Raw genomic sequence first — 15,388 nt, 5'->3', positions numbered from 1 at the left:
GTTAGATGTAAATGACTAAAAAAAATGAAGGGAAAGTTTTTAAAAAAAGATTTGACAAGGTTCAGAAACTGTTTCTGTGCTTGTTTCATTTAAATTCAGATGATTAAAAGCAGCATTTTTCTTCTGCATAGTGAAGGTTCAATGCTGTATTAAGTCAGTGTTCATTTGTAAACTTTTAAAATATCTCAGATTAACTCCTTTCTTGCAGAGGAGACAGAAGTGAGGTTTGAGGAGGGATTTGCCTGAGAAGGGGGTGGCTTCACAGGATAGTATGGGGAAGGCAGGGCAACACCAGAAAGAGGTACCCACACATGTATGGGAGAACTGAAAGGACCCGGAGGCTGGCATTGTTTGTGGAGCAGAGGTTGGAATTGGAGGCCGGAGCAGAGTTGTGCAACCCCATCTTCGTTCTGGCCTCCCTAAGCACGGTGGGACTACACTGGTTCTCTGCTGCATCTCCCCCTAGAGGAGGCAGTGCAGGACCTGCTCCTTATGACATAGCCACACAGTACAGTGTCTGTGTTTGCGGTTTATTTTCGTATACTTTTCCAACTAAAGGAAAATCAGACAAAGATTTGCTCCTTAGACTTTACTGCATTAACATCCAAATGCCACTAACTCTACTGGATTTGACCACCTCTATGCTGAACACAGGTGGTTTTACTTGAAGGTCTCTGGGCCTAAAGCATCTGCTAAAATATGACAAAAACAAAAAAATGTACATGTAAAAACAGACCAATTTGGGTAGTGGAGTAAAAATCAAACAACCCCGACACAAAATATTAGAATGGATATTTTATTTAGCTAAATTCTTGAAACAATCTGAATACCTTTACTGAACTCCCTTGTACTTTTAGAGACAATTTTTAAATACAGTCATACGAAATATTCCTCACAGATAGAACATGACTGAGAAATTACAGCTTTCTTAGAAAGCACACAAGGCACCAGGCATTGTAATCAAAGCTACATGGCTAGCTCTTCCTAGCTGATGATTGATCATGTACTGTAAATGGTTATTATAAGGCTGATTTTGTGACGTGATGTTTCAGTGTTACATTGATTGCTGCCTCTTATCCAGGCACTTCTCAATATCGTCAAGCACCTGTACAGCTGCCTTTGGAATCCGAGTCCCAGGACCAAACACACTGGAGACACCAGAGTCATAGAGGAAATCATAATCCTGTTCAGAAGGAGATTTAAATAGTTAAATACTGGAACATGAACTATATCCTTACAGGTTTCAGAATGCATCCGATGCAGTGAGCTGTAGCTCACGAAAGCTTATGCTCAAATAAATTTGTTAGTCTCTAAGGTGCCACAAGTCCTCCTTTTCTTTATACCCTTACAGCATCTATGAGTAATTCTCCAAAGAGCACCAAGATTGAAGGCTTGCAACTGCTCCCAGAAACAGGCAGCATTCACTGGGAACGGCAGAATAAAAGCTCAAACATACAACATAAATTCTGAACAATTTCACTGTAAGGGTTCTGTCAGTTTAATGTCAAGATTCCCTGACATTTTCAAAGGGATACGGAAAGCGGCTCCGATATTCTCTCACTTCTCCATCTAAACTGGTGTGTGGTGTAGCTGTGTAAGGTTAACAGAAGCTATGTTTCACCCAAGAGCTGGCTGCATTTAATTATTATTAAATACTTATCAAAATATGCAAATTATCATTAATCTTCTGTGGTAGCACCCAATCTATGTTATGAGTTTCCCAAATGCTTAAGCACAGTCCTTACTCCAACAAGTTCACAATCTTAGGACAAAGGAGTGAGAGAAATCAGGGGAAAGAACAATATGTAATTTATATACTGGTCAACTTGATTCATTTCAGGCAGCACAGAAGAGGTTCCTAAAGGGACTTAAATGTGAACAGGAAAGGGGCTTAGAGGAGCTCAGGCGGGTTAAAGCAGGCATTAGAGGGCTTCGTGGCAGAAGGCATGGAAGTGTTTGTGTGGGAATCTGAAAAATGGTGAACAACCTTGGGAGCACCGGTGGAGTGGAGGGATGGCCAACACCAACCCTGCCAAAGTAAAGAGAACCAATAAGACTATGGGCTGTGTATCTGTGTTAGTATAGTGCCTCACACAGTGGGGCCCTGGTCTGTGACCCGGGTTCCTAGGTGCTACACACAATACAAATAATGTATTCTAAGACAGGATCTGGCCTTTAATTAGCAAAGCGCTTTACATTCCTTCGGGAAGAAAGGCACTATAAACAAAATATTATTATTATTCTGAAGATTCCCCTCTACTCTTGAAGTAACAGGCTGAATAGATCACTCCTGCTTCTACTTGTAGTGCACGCAGTTTTGGAAAGAGACTCTTGCTCCTCCACCATAGCTTCTGGCTTATATATGAGTGAAGTACTGCTGCTTAGGAGGACTAAAGAATAGGCCCATCTAGTGGAAACATTTGCACTTGGCAGTACAGCAGCATCTGCCCCTACATGAGTCAGTCACGGAAAAAGGAAACTACTCTACACGGTTCATTTAACACCTGTGTCTGGTACGTGTAACTGTGGTGAACCTTTATTTTTTCTGAGCAGAACAAAATTCCAAATCCTTTGGGGGAGAACTGAGTTGGGAGCATACATCAAATATATAGTAAGCCCAGCTGCCTGATCTACAAAGTGCAACAGCTTTCAGTGCTGAACTGAATAATTCTAATTTTTAAAAAATCGGGAAACAGTTGAAAAGTCCATATGAGAACAACCCCATGCGGCTAGTTTTTTTCTGAACAAAAGCAGCTTAATGCTTTATTCTGCCAGAGCGTTGCAAGTTAAGCCAGAACAGTTACATGTGACAACCCAGGGCTTAACTTGCATGAAAACTGACATCAGCAACCTTTTTCTGTGACTAGCATGAAACTTGAAACTGACCCTAACTGACTCTTGTGTAGGAAAGCCTTCAGCATTGTAATTCCCCTATGATGTTAAGAGTGCATAGCAAATAGCTAACAAAACAGGGCAGGCTGAAACTGAGTGTTCTTACGCTGTAAGGTATATTTGTTCTGGAAACAGATGCAGAGCAGTACCTGAGGGGGGATGACACCTCCACACATGACAAGAATGTCAGGCCGGCCAAGTGCCTTCAGCTCTTTGATGAGTTCAGGAACAAGAGTTTTATGACCTGCAGCTAATGTGCTCACACCCACACAGTGCACATCAGCATCTACAGCCTGCTGGGCCACTTCACGGGGTGTCTAAAAGAGAAATTAAATAACAAACAGCAATTCGTGCTAAAGTGACTGCTGAACAAGAACTGCAGGGAAAAAAGCTGCATTCAAAATACACTTTAAGGGACAGATTTGATTAAATAATACCTGAAAGAGTGGGCCTATGTCCACATCAAAGCCAATGTCTGCAAATCCTGTAGCGATAACCTTAGCTCCTCTATCATGGCCATCTTGACCCATCTTGGCAACAAGAAGACGAGGTCTGCGCCCTTCATGCTCCATGAACTTGTTTACTCTATTTAAAAAATACATTTTATTCTTCTACATCACTGTCATTCATTAAAAGAGTCCAAAAAAAAAAAAAAAAAAAAAAAAAGACAGGCTACTCGTGGCAACTCCTGCACCTTACACTACACTAGCAACCAACTTGGTTGGTTCATGCAGCATGCTCACCATTTTAGTATTTCACTTTGAATGGACAATGACAGGTTCCCTTTATAAAAGTGCTTTGAGTAATAAAATGTTGCTTAGTTTGCAGATTTGTTTTTTCATTCCCACCCCTGCTTTGCTGCTCTTAATGAAGCAAAAAGTCTTGTACTATTTGGGGTGCTGATGTATAAAGCACATCCAACTTTAAGCACTAGTAGTTTCATTGACTTCAAAAGTGCCTGAGTACCACACACACAATATAGACCTCTGTCCTAGAGATTACAAGTGAAGTGGCCTATAAATATGACTTTGTCCATCTATTACCACTGCAGTCTCTAAAGCATAAGGATGCTAATCCTTTTACTCTGCTCTGTTAAATAGGAGTCATCATATTAATTCCACTAATAATGAAGTGACAGATTTAGAGCAGCTCTGTAAAAATTTATGAATACTGCTGTTTTTTAAGCTGTTTGCTGCATGACTATATTGGTTTAGTTTAAGCGCGGGCTCCTTCTTCCTGACCCAGCAGCGAACTCTCACCTATTGATAGCATGAAGAATTTCATCGCTCTCCCCAAACTCCTGGCGGTAAGCTCCGCTGACCATTCGGTCACTGGCTCTGTGCTCCCCAAACACCTTCTTCATTGCCTCGGTTATTTCTCCAACGGTACATCTAAAAATACACAGAGTTAAAATGTTAGTATCCTTAGGAGACTGAAATCAAAACAATGAAGAAATCCCCAGCAACAGCCTGATGATTAATCAGAAGAGCAAATTCAAACAAACTACTAGAATAAAAAACCTTCACTGCTGTCAGGGCCGTCCTTAGGATTTATGGGGCCCTACGTAGTATTATTAAAATGGTGCCCCTATGCCGACGGCAGCCTAAGCTCTCAGCCCAGGCGGGAGGAGGGACAGAGGCAGCAAAGGATAGCGAGACGCTCGGCCCGCTTCACGGTGGCGGAGAGTCACAGCTCCCCACAGACACTCCCGTATCCTCTCCCTCATGCAGAATGGACATGCAAAATGTACCTAATTAAAACCACTAAACTTGGGAATAAGAAATGTCAGTCACAGGTTTTTTGATATTCCCTGAAGTTTGTCAGACATTTATTTGCAAAAACTTTGTAGTAAGGGTGAGTCAGCTGTCTTGCTGAATACAACATTAAATATTATGGACTACACGAAGCAGCTCTTCTCTGTTTTACATTTTCTTAATCAGTATTTCTAAGCTGATTTTATATTTTAAATGTACTCTTTAGCCTTCATAAAGTAATCATTTCAGATTACTACATATTTAACTCACTGAAACAAAGACATGAATTTTAAATTAATCAGTCACAGTCATAACAATGTTCATTGCTTTTAGAAAAAGGGAACACTAACTTACTTTTATATGATCTCCATAGCAATAGACATGTTTATGAAATTTCACCAACTTTAAAAAATACATTTCCAAAGATTTTAGGCATAACAAAGGATTTTATATCTTACTAAGGTACTGATTTTGCTGGAGGGTTCTCTTAAAACTAGTTCAGCAGATAGTCAGAAGTAAAGAAAGGGAAACTCTTTGTCCAGCTATCTGGAAGGAAAGGGGTGTTGTCCCTTTAAGGGCTGTCTTGGGGGGGGGGGGGAGAGGAGGGAGGGCTGGGGGGATGAAGGGAGAAAGGGATGGACAGAAAGGACAGGAAGACTTTGGAAGCAAGTTTTTTTCCCCCTATAGTAATTAAAATGTGTATTTTAGATAAAGGGGGTCTTTTGAAGGATTTATTTAAAAAACTATATGTCTGAAGATCCAAGCATTTAAGCTAAATATGACAGTGCATCTAAAAATCTATACAAGGATTTTTTAGAGATGTGATTTTCACCAACTAACGAAATATTTTTAAAGCAAATTTTAAACTAAGGTCCTGTAGACGAACATGTTCTGAGTAAATATTACAGTAATGCACAACTGCTTTTGTCAGTAAATTCAGAGACTGACAGTATATACCTGGGCATTGGCAAATGCCTGTTAAATGGCTTCATTACCACTTGAATGGCTCTTTAACAGTTTCAGTGTTGTGCTAATAGATCTGGCAGGCTGGAGGCTTTTTCACTTTTAAGTTACTAGATCTCCTCAGGAGTAAGAGTCACCAGGCTGCAGCAGCCAGCTGGGAGCCTGCAGGAAGGGTCAGAACAGGGATAGGAAGAGGCGGTGCCCCAAATTTTCAGGTGCCCTTCGCAGCCGCATATTCTGCATATGCCTAAGGACAGCCCTGACTGCAGTCAGTCATTAGTAGCCATCTGAGGAAAGAACATTCTGAGGTCTGAGTAAAATATGTTACACTTGATGTGCTCCGATGTTTTTCCCTGTACTATATCTTACTTGGCTACTAAGACTTTCACAAGCTGTATACATGTAAGCGGGGGAATAGTCCCGCTATTGTGGGAAACTTTCCTGGTGCACTACCCCGGTGAAGTGGGCTAGCGAAAGGATCTGAGTCCTCACTCCCACTTCCTTTACCCAGTGACCTCCCTGCCCTTGAGGACTCCCCTTCCACTCTCCTGTCTGGCAGAGTCCTCGTAACCACAACAAGGGTGGGCCCAGGATTCCTGGGGGGGCTCAATCTCCAACCCTGTTGTGGTCACCTAGGACAGGGGCTAGGGTGTCCCCACTCCGGGGTACTCTCTCTGCACTGGGCACTTCTCTGACCCACTGACCATTACATACAAGTTAAAGCAAATGCAAGTTATTTAATCAACAATTAATTTTAAAAAGAATAAGGAAAAATGGGAAAGGTTAAAGGAAACACATCAACCCGCTCTGTGGCAGGGAACACCACAAACAGTGTCTCTGGAATGTCAGGACAGTTCACAGTCTGTTCCTTGTAAGTCCCAGGCCTCCTGCTCAGGCCCTGGCTGTGCTGCAGGGATGCTGTGGTTTGGACACTAACTCTGGTGGTGGCCACACGCTCTCAGGCTCTAAGTGGTAGGACCCTTCTTCCCAGTGTCGCCCCAGCCCTGTCGGGGTTACGATCCAAGCCTGGCCTGCAGAGCCTCTTGGCTGAGGCATCTCCCTGTGCTGGGCCTGCTGCCCAGGGTCCCCCTCGCTCTCCCCAGCTGCTCACCACACCCAGCTCCAGACTGCTCCAGCCCCAGCTCCACCACTCTGTCTCTGCATTGCTGCTGCTGCTCTGCCTCCAGCTCCCTGGGCTGCTTCTTTGGCCCCTCTGGCTCTGGTTGCTGCAGCTCTGCTCCCAGGACAGGTCTGCTCTGCAGGCTGCTTCTGTGACTCTACTCCCAGCACTGACCTGCTTCCTAGGCTGCTTTTCTGGCCCCTCTGGCTCTGGTTGCTGCAGCTTTCTTCCCAGGGCAAGTCTGCTCTCTCTGGGCTGTGCCTCTGGCTTTGGGGCCGCAGCTCTGCTCCCAGGACAGGGTCTGCTCTCTCTGGGCTGTGCCTCTGGCTTTGGGGCCGCAGCTCTGCTCCCAGGACAGGGTCTGCTCTCTCTGGGCTGCTTTTCTGGTCCCTCTGGATCTGGCACAGCTCTGCTCCCCAGCTCAGCTTGGGCCCCCACTTTCTCCTTAGCTCAGCCCCACTCCGTCTGACCCAGGCAAATCCAGCTCACATGGAGGACGGGACCTCGCTGGCCTCCTGACTCTCCGATTAGCCTGCTCACCCTGTCATTCAGGCTGACCTGGAGCATTGGCCTCTCCCTATTGTTCCTGGGGACTATCAGTCTCAGGGTCCTGATTTCCCATAGACCTTTCCTCTTTTAGTACTGGGAGTTGGCCAACCAAAACACCCCCACTGAATGTTAGTAAGGGGGCAACAGTCCCCTTACATATATTTTACTGTCCTACACACTTCCTTCTAGATATTGCTCAATTAATTGAGATGTAAGCCACAGCTTCCACAGCACTGTTTTTCCTTCAGTCTCCAAGATTGTGCATCTTTTCCATCATACTTACCTTCTTGTTTTTCCAAATCTTCTGATTTCTCAATCAACAGCTGCTTTGCTTTGTATGAGGACAACTCAGAAAAACAGTGCTGGTACAGAACAATGCTATTCTTAGTTTTTCTATATTATTAACAGCAACATTTGTATTTGCTGCAGCCACAATAAAGCTGGGGCCCACTCTGCTAGGTGCAGTATAAACATAATAAAGGACAGTTCTAGCCCCAGTGGCTTATAATCTAGTGTCTAGTGCAGAGGTGAGCAAACTGTGACCCGCGGGCTGGCTCCTCCTGCCCAGCCCTTGAGCTCCTGCCCAGGGAGGCTACCCCCCCCGGCCCCTACCCTGCTGTCCCCCCTCCCCAACAGCCTCAGCTCACCGTGCTGCCAGCGCTCTGGGCGGTGGGGCTACGAGGTCCTGCTGGGCAGCGCGGCTGTGAGAGCCGCAGGCCTGCCCCGGTGCTCTAGACTGTGTGGCGGCATGGCTGCCGGTCCTGGTGCTCTGAGCCGCATGGCAAGGGGGCTGGGGAGGTTGGATAAGGGGCAGGGGATCCCAGGGGGGCAGTCAGGGGACAGAGAGCAGTTGGATGGGGCAGAGGTTCTGGGAAGGCAGTCAGGGGATGGGGAACAGGTGGGCCTGGATAGGTGTGGGAGTCCCGGGGAGCCTGTCAGCGGTGTGGATAGGAGTTGGGGCAGTCAGGGGACAGGGAGCGGGGGGGGGGGGGTCGGATGGGGAGTGGGCTGTGGACAGGGGTTGGGGCGTTCTGAGGGGGGCAGGAAGTGGGAGGGGTCAGACAGGGGGAGGGGGCCAGGCTGTTTGAGGAAGCACAGTCTTCCCTATTGGGCCCTCCATACAGTTTCAGAACCCTGATGTGGCCCTCAGGCCAAAATGTTTGCCCACCCCTGATCTAATGAATTCCATCTTTCTGTGAAAAATTAGTTTCCCCCGCCCAAATTTATAGTACATAACCTGTGGTGATAGGACAATACTGTGCCCAAATTATAGTGGCACAGAAACCAATGGCAAGGGATTGACAGAAAGAAGCAAGCTAATTAAGAAGAGAAAGAAGCTCCTCTTCAGAAGTTAAACAGCTCAGCTATAACCACCACCTCAGCAGTGCTCTCTGATCCTGCTAGGACAAGGACTGAAACACAGGTTTGCATAATGGTGTGAAGTAGGTGAGTGAGCAAGCTAACAATTATGTATTTCAAAAATATATTCAGTGGCATATATTAGTATGTATTGAGATGAAAAAAAGAGAGAGAGGGAAATACCACACACAAAGAAATGCATATGACTTGTTGCAAACTTAGTCAAAGTAGAAAACAGACATCAAGCATGTTTCCAAAGCACAGTAATTATAAATGCACAAATAAAGATAATATCCCATTCAATTACACTGTCTTTCTACCATCTGTGCTGTAATCTTTTCTCAATTCATCAATACATATATACCATTTGGCTGTAGTTAATCACATTTAATCCTTTGGAACATGCAATTTTTGTACTATTACATTTAGCTATGAGGAATGCTCTTACTCAAAATTGTTTTTGTGACCTAGTTAAAGAGTAAATACCTCTAAGTCTTAAAACAAAAAAATGTCAGAGGACAATCTGGCTATCACTGCTTAATATCAGTTTAGTCAAGCTGTAACTTCTCCTCCATATGCTTTTAATAGGAGATAGTCAGAGTTGGTCAGAGATGGCCAAAGTTCTAATGGGTATTATCTGTAATCCCAGCCGTCACCTTCAGCCCCCAACTAAAACCTCTCCAGCGCATCGTCAAGGATCTACAACCTATCCTGAAGGACGAGCCCTCACTCTCACAGATCTTGGGAGACAGGCCAGTCCTTGCTTACAGACAGCCCCCAACCTGAAGCAAATACTCACCAGCAACCACACACACCACACAACAAAAACACTAACCCAGGAACCTATCCTTGCAACAAAGCCCGTTGCCAACTCTGTCCACTTATCTATTCACGGGACACCATCATAGGACCTAATCACATCAGCCATATTATCAGAGACTCGTTCACCTGCACATCTACCAATGTGATATATGCCATCATGTGCCAGCAATGCCCCTCTGCCATGTACATTGGCCAAACCGGACAGTCTCTACGTAAAAGAATAAATGAACACAAATCAGACGTCAAGAATTACAATATTCAAAAACCAGTCAGAGAACACTTCAATCTCCCTGGTCACTCGATTACAGACCTAAACGTTGCAATACTACAACAAAAAAACTTCAACAGACTCCAATGAGAAATTGCTGAATTGGAACTAAATTTGCAAACTGGACACCATTAAATTAGGCTTGAATAAAGACTGGGAGTAGATGGGTCATTACACAAAGAAACTATTTCCCCATGCTTATTTTTTCTCCCTACTGTTACTCACACCTTCTTGTCAACTGTTGAAAATGGGCCATCCTGATTATGACTACAAAAGTTTTTTTTCCCCTCCTGCTGATAATAGCTTACCTTACCTGATTACTCTCGTTATAGTCGGTATGGCAACGCCCATTTGTTCATGTTCTCTGTGTATATCTATCTATATCTTCCTACTGTATTTTCCACTACGTGCATCCGATGAAGTGGGTTTTAGCCCACAAAAGTTTATGCTCAGATAAATTTGTTAGTCTCTAAGGTGTCACAAGTACTCCTCGTTCTTTTTGCTGATCCAGACTAACACGGCTACCACTCTGAAACCAGCCCTATGCTTGGCATCCAATATGTCCTGAAGATGACTTTCTAGTGTATTCACAGAAATCCAAAAGTAAATCTCATGTAGATCTCTTGCCTCCAGCAAATCCTCAGCTATCTTTTGCTCTGTCCTTCCCACACACTACTTTTAACACATCTGTTGTATATTTGGCAGACTTAGCTATGTGGTTATAAAAGGTAACTACTGAACACCACAGGCCTAAATTCCACTCTACTGTAAACGGTCACAAGTCCTACTTTGTGGACATAAGTAGGACTTGTGTAGGACCTGAGCTGAATATCACCCTTTATTGGCCTGTCTTCACTAGACAATTACACCAAGTTAGAACAAAACCTTACCTACCATGACACTGGCCACAACTTTGCTATTATTATAAAGAGTGACAAATCATATTCAACACTGCATCAGCTGGTCATGGGTAAAGCCTGGCTAACTAATCCCAGTTAAGCATATATTTTCATGTTAGCCAAGGTGCACATCTTTTATCTTATGGATACTGCAGGTAAACCTTTCAAAAAGGCCTAAATGACTCAGGACTCTTATGCATTTTGGACAATTTTTTCAAGTGCTTAATTGGAACTTCTGAAAGCATGTTTACCCTGAAAATAAGGCTATTCTTATTTTTGTGAATTACGTATTTTATTTATAATTCATCCTAAAACTTTAAAATACACTGCAAGAAAAGCAATAGTCTAAACTGTTTCTCTTTGTGCTGTTGTAAACCAGAGGTCCGCTTAACCAGGAGATCTTCAATGATCTAAAATTCAAAAAAGAATCCTACAAAAAGTGGAAACTAGGTCAAATCACAAAGGATGAATATAAACAAATAAACACAAGTATGTAGGGACAAAATTAGAAATGCCAAGGCACAAAACAGGATCAAACTAGCTAGAGCAGGGGTGGGCAAACTATGGCCTCGTTCAGCCCGTCAGACGTTTTTATCTGGCCCTCAAGCTCCCGCCACGGAGTTGGGTCGGGGGCTTGCCCCACTCTGCCCACCCAGCGCTCCCCAGCCCCCGAGACTCACAATTCCCTTGATAAGCACCATCTTCCGGCACACATAGCCACACTGCGCAGACACGACTTCATCTTGCTGTTTCCAGGATCAAAACCCCGCCCCTATGTGGCAGTTCCCCGCCACGTGGCAGTGCACCCAATCCCTTCCTGGTCTCCTACGGCCCCACCCTCGAGAGCCTCGAAACCATCCAGAGGCTGCACCCGTCCCAGCTAGGGTGCCATGGTGGTGCCTGGTATGGCCGCCTTGGTGTCACTACTGGCAGGGCCCCTAGGAGTCCCTGGTACTGCTCCTGTAGAGCGACCTCCCCTGCAACACACTCCATGAGTCCCCCCTTCCCCCACCTCAGTAACATCCCTTATAGAGCCCCCCCATACTACACCCCATAGAGTCCTGCTCTCACACCGGGCATTCATGGTCCACCATACAATTTCCATACCCAGATGTGGGCCTCAGGCCAAAAAGTTTTCCCACCCCTGAGCTAGAGACAAAGTAACAAAAAAAAAAAAAAAACACATTCTACAAATACATTAGAAGCAAGAGGAAGACAAAGCACAGGGTAGGCCCGTTACTCAATGAAGGGGGGGAAATAACAGAAAATATGGAAATGGCAGAGGTGCTTAATGACTACTTTGTTTCGGTTTTCACCAAGAAGGTAGGTGGTGATTGGACGTCTACCATAGTGAATGCCAGTGAAAATGAGGTAGGATCAGAGGCTAAAATAGGGAAAGAACAAGTTAAAAATTAGTTAGACAAGTTAGAGGTCTTCAAGTCACCAGGGCCTGATAAAATGCATCCTAGAATGCTCAAGGAGCTGACTGAAGATATCTGAGCCATTAACAATTATCTTTGAAAAGCCATGGAAACAGAAGAGATTCCAGAGGACTGGAAAAGGGCAAATATAGTGCCCAGCTATAAAAAGGGAAATAAGGACAACCTGGGGAATTACAGACCAGTCAGCTTAACTTCTGTAACCAAGAAGATAATGGAGCAAATAATTAGGCAATCAATTTGCAAACATCTAGAAGATAATAAGGTGATAAGTAACAGTCAGCATGGTTTTGTTAAGAAGAAATTGTGTCAAACCAAACTGATAGCTTTCTTTGACAGGGTAACAAGCCTTGTGGACAAGGGGGAAGCAGTAGACATGGTTTATCTTGACTTTAGTAATGCTTTTGATACTGTCGCACATGACCTTCCCATAAACAAACTAGGGAAATGCAACCTGGATGGAGCTTTGATAAAGTGGGTGCATAACTGGTTGAAAAACCGTTCCCATAGAGTAGTTATCAGTGATTCACAATCATGCTGGAAGGGCATAACGAATGGGGTCCCGCAGGGATCAGTTCTGGGTCCGGCTCTGTTCAATATCTTTATCAGTGATTTAGATAATGGCATAGAGTACACTTATAAAGTTTGCGGACGACACCAAGCTGGGTCAGGTTGCAAAAGTGCTTTGGAGGACAGGATTAAAATTCAAAATGATCTGGACAAACTGGAGAAATGGTCTGAAGTAAACAGGATGAAATTCAATAAGGACAAATGCAAAGTACTCCACTTAGGAAAGAACAAATCAGTTGCACACATACAAAATGGGGAATGACTGCCTAGGAAGGAGTACTGTGGAAAGGGATCTTGGGGTCATAGTGGACCAAGGTAAATGAGAGCCAAGAGTGTAACACTGTTGCAAAAAAAGTGAACATCATTCTGGGCTGTATTAGCAGGAGTGTTGTAAGCAAGACACAAGAAGTAATTCTTCTGCTCTACTCCACGCTGATTAGGCCTCAACTGGAGTATTGTGTCCAGTTCTGGGTGCCACATTTCAGGAAAGATGTGGACAAATTGGAGAAAGTCCAGAGAAGAACAACAAAACGATTAAAGGGCTAGAAAACATGACCTATGAGGGAAGATTGAAAAAAATTGGGTTTGTTTAGTCTGGAAAAGAGAAGACAGAGGGGACAGGATAACAGTTTTCAAGTACATAAAAGGTGGTTACAAGGAGGAGAGAAAAATTGTTCTTCTTAACCTCTGAGGATAAGACAAGAAGCAATGGACTTAAATTGAAGCAAGGGAGGTTTAGGTTGGACATTAAGAAAACTTCCTAACTGTCAGGGTGGTTAAGCACTGGAATAAATTACCTAGGGAAGTTGTGGAATCTCCATCATTGGAGATTTTTAAGAGCAGGTTAGACAAAACACCTGTCAGGGATAGTCTAGATAACACTTAGTCTTGCCATGAGTGCAGGGGACTGGACTAGATGACCTCTCAAGGTCCCTTCCATTCCTATGCTTCTAAAATCAGAAGAACAAACATAATTCAAGCGCACATCTACATGGAAGATGCACCTTGCTTTAAAATGGAGCCAGCAATCTGAAGTTAAATGTTACTAGAGCGATCTTCATCTAACCTCACAGCTTTCTTCAGAAGGAAAGAAAGGTGTTATGCCACTATCAGCCATCGGCCAAGAGAGTGCTTTAAAACAGAAGTGAAAAAATTGATAATTTGTATCCTAAAATCCATTTAGGTCAGGCTGCAATCTACCGAGACAATGTCTGGCGCTACAGATCTGGGTTCTGTTTTTGGACTGGTTGCTGACTCATCACATGACTTTGGCAAGTCACTTAATTTTTCAAAAATGCAGTTTACCTTTCAGCAACATTACATCTATTTTACAATGTCGTCAGAGAAATAAAATTGACAGCTTGATTTTCAGAGGGCCTGAGCACCAACAGTTCTTACTGAAGTTAATGAGAGAAGTCAGCATGCACCTCTTTTATAGATCAGGCTGTTAATGCTTGTATAGCATTTTGCAATCCTAAAAGGTGCTATAAAACTGAAAAATATTATTAATGAACAGGTCCTTGTGTCTGAACAGGAGCAGTTATTTTCTCTGAGGCATTAGTGGCAACATAAAACACAACGGAACCACCAAGTCAATTTCACATGTGCTGATGGATACTGTAGATTAAGTATTTGTGGCTGTTTGGTAGCCCATTGGCCTCATAAATTTAGGTGTGCATTTCTGATCAAACTCTGTGAGGCTAACGGATAGAAACAGATTTTAGTTTTCAAAATAAGTAAGTGTAGGGGGTAAATTTTAATATGAAAGAAAGAGCTACGATGCCAGCTAATCAGGATTTCTTTCTGAATGCACTAACAATTTACCACTAGATTGTCATTCTTAAATAGCTGCATAATTGGCATTAAAGCAGAACTGAGTAACAGATTGAAACCTGGGCTTCATGGTTTCTGAGTAAGATGCATGGAAAACTAAAGTAGATTGGTGAAATCACAAAGGAACAAGATTATTGTAAACTAGATTTGTTAAATCTGGAGAATGTATGATTAATGACATGTGACAGACTACATCTAGCAGGTCTGATATGAGTTCATTTAAATAATTGGTCATGTATATTTAAATTGGTATGTTTCTATATCCTGAGTCATGCCACATGCAAAGCATCTTTCTCCCTTTGTGTGATAATGAAATACTGCACAAGGAGTTTACATCTGCTAGCTCCAGAAAGGAAAATATTAACCCGCAATGCGTAAGAAGTTGGTGTTCTCAAGAGTCTGACTGGAAGAAAGTATAAGCATTGACAATGAACCTTTTCAAAGACGAGAAGGAAGGTGGGGAATAATTAATTCCATACTAAAGAGGTACATGAAGAGACAATGGCCTCACATTTGTACATTTCAGAGTTGGAAGAGAAATGTAATCACTTGACAGCGGTTTTATCAAGTGTTCTCATCAGACCCTCAAATATAAAGCTGGTCTTTGGGAGAATAAAAGTATACTCTCTGTAAACTGAATGAGGATTGACCAACATATTGTTCTGGGACATGTTTCACACCTCTCTAGGATACTGACCTAAGACAACCTTTGAACTTTGGGTCAGACAAATTAAGTTTTTTGCTGAACCATAGATAATATTTTCAATACTCTAACGTATGGGTATCGCTTCTGAAGCAATATATTTGGCTATAGTTTAAAGCAGTTTTTGTCACTACCTTTATATTATGCTTTCCTCTGTTACTGCAGTTTACCAATAACAGCTGATTATACTTAAGAAATCTTTACTTGGCTTTGGACT

At 43.3% G+C, this 15,388-nt stretch overlaps 1 protein-coding gene across 2 annotated transcripts in view; it reads right to left on the bottom strand.

The window, feature by feature from the left end:
• Nucleotides 1-780: 780 nt before the first annotated feature.
• The window catches only part of MMUT (methylmalonyl-CoA mutase), a 35,027-nt gene continuing 20,419 nt past the window's right edge, over nt 781-15,388 (bottom strand). For both annotated transcript variants that reach the window (XM_074947460.1, XM_074947462.1), the window contains 4 exons: nt 4,152-4,283; nt 3,330-3,477; nt 3,042-3,209; nt 781-1,183 (listed from right to left, as the gene is read on the bottom strand). In XM_074947460.1, the coding sequence (XP_074803561.1) occupies nt 1,055-1,183; nt 3,042-3,209; nt 3,330-3,477; nt 4,152-4,283 (577 nt within the window). In that variant the 3' untranslated portion in view covers nt 781-1,054. The remainder of the gene's footprint in view (nt 1,184-3,041; nt 3,210-3,329; nt 3,478-4,151; nt 4,284-15,388) is intronic.

This window comes from Natator depressus, chromosome 3, assembly GCF_965152275.1.
Source record: "Natator depressus isolate rNatDep1 chromosome 3, rNatDep2.hap1, whole genome shotgun sequence".
NCBI lineage: Eukaryota > Metazoa > Chordata > Testudines > Cheloniidae > Natator > Natator depressus.
This window is presented reverse-complemented; position numbering and strand designations above follow the sequence as displayed.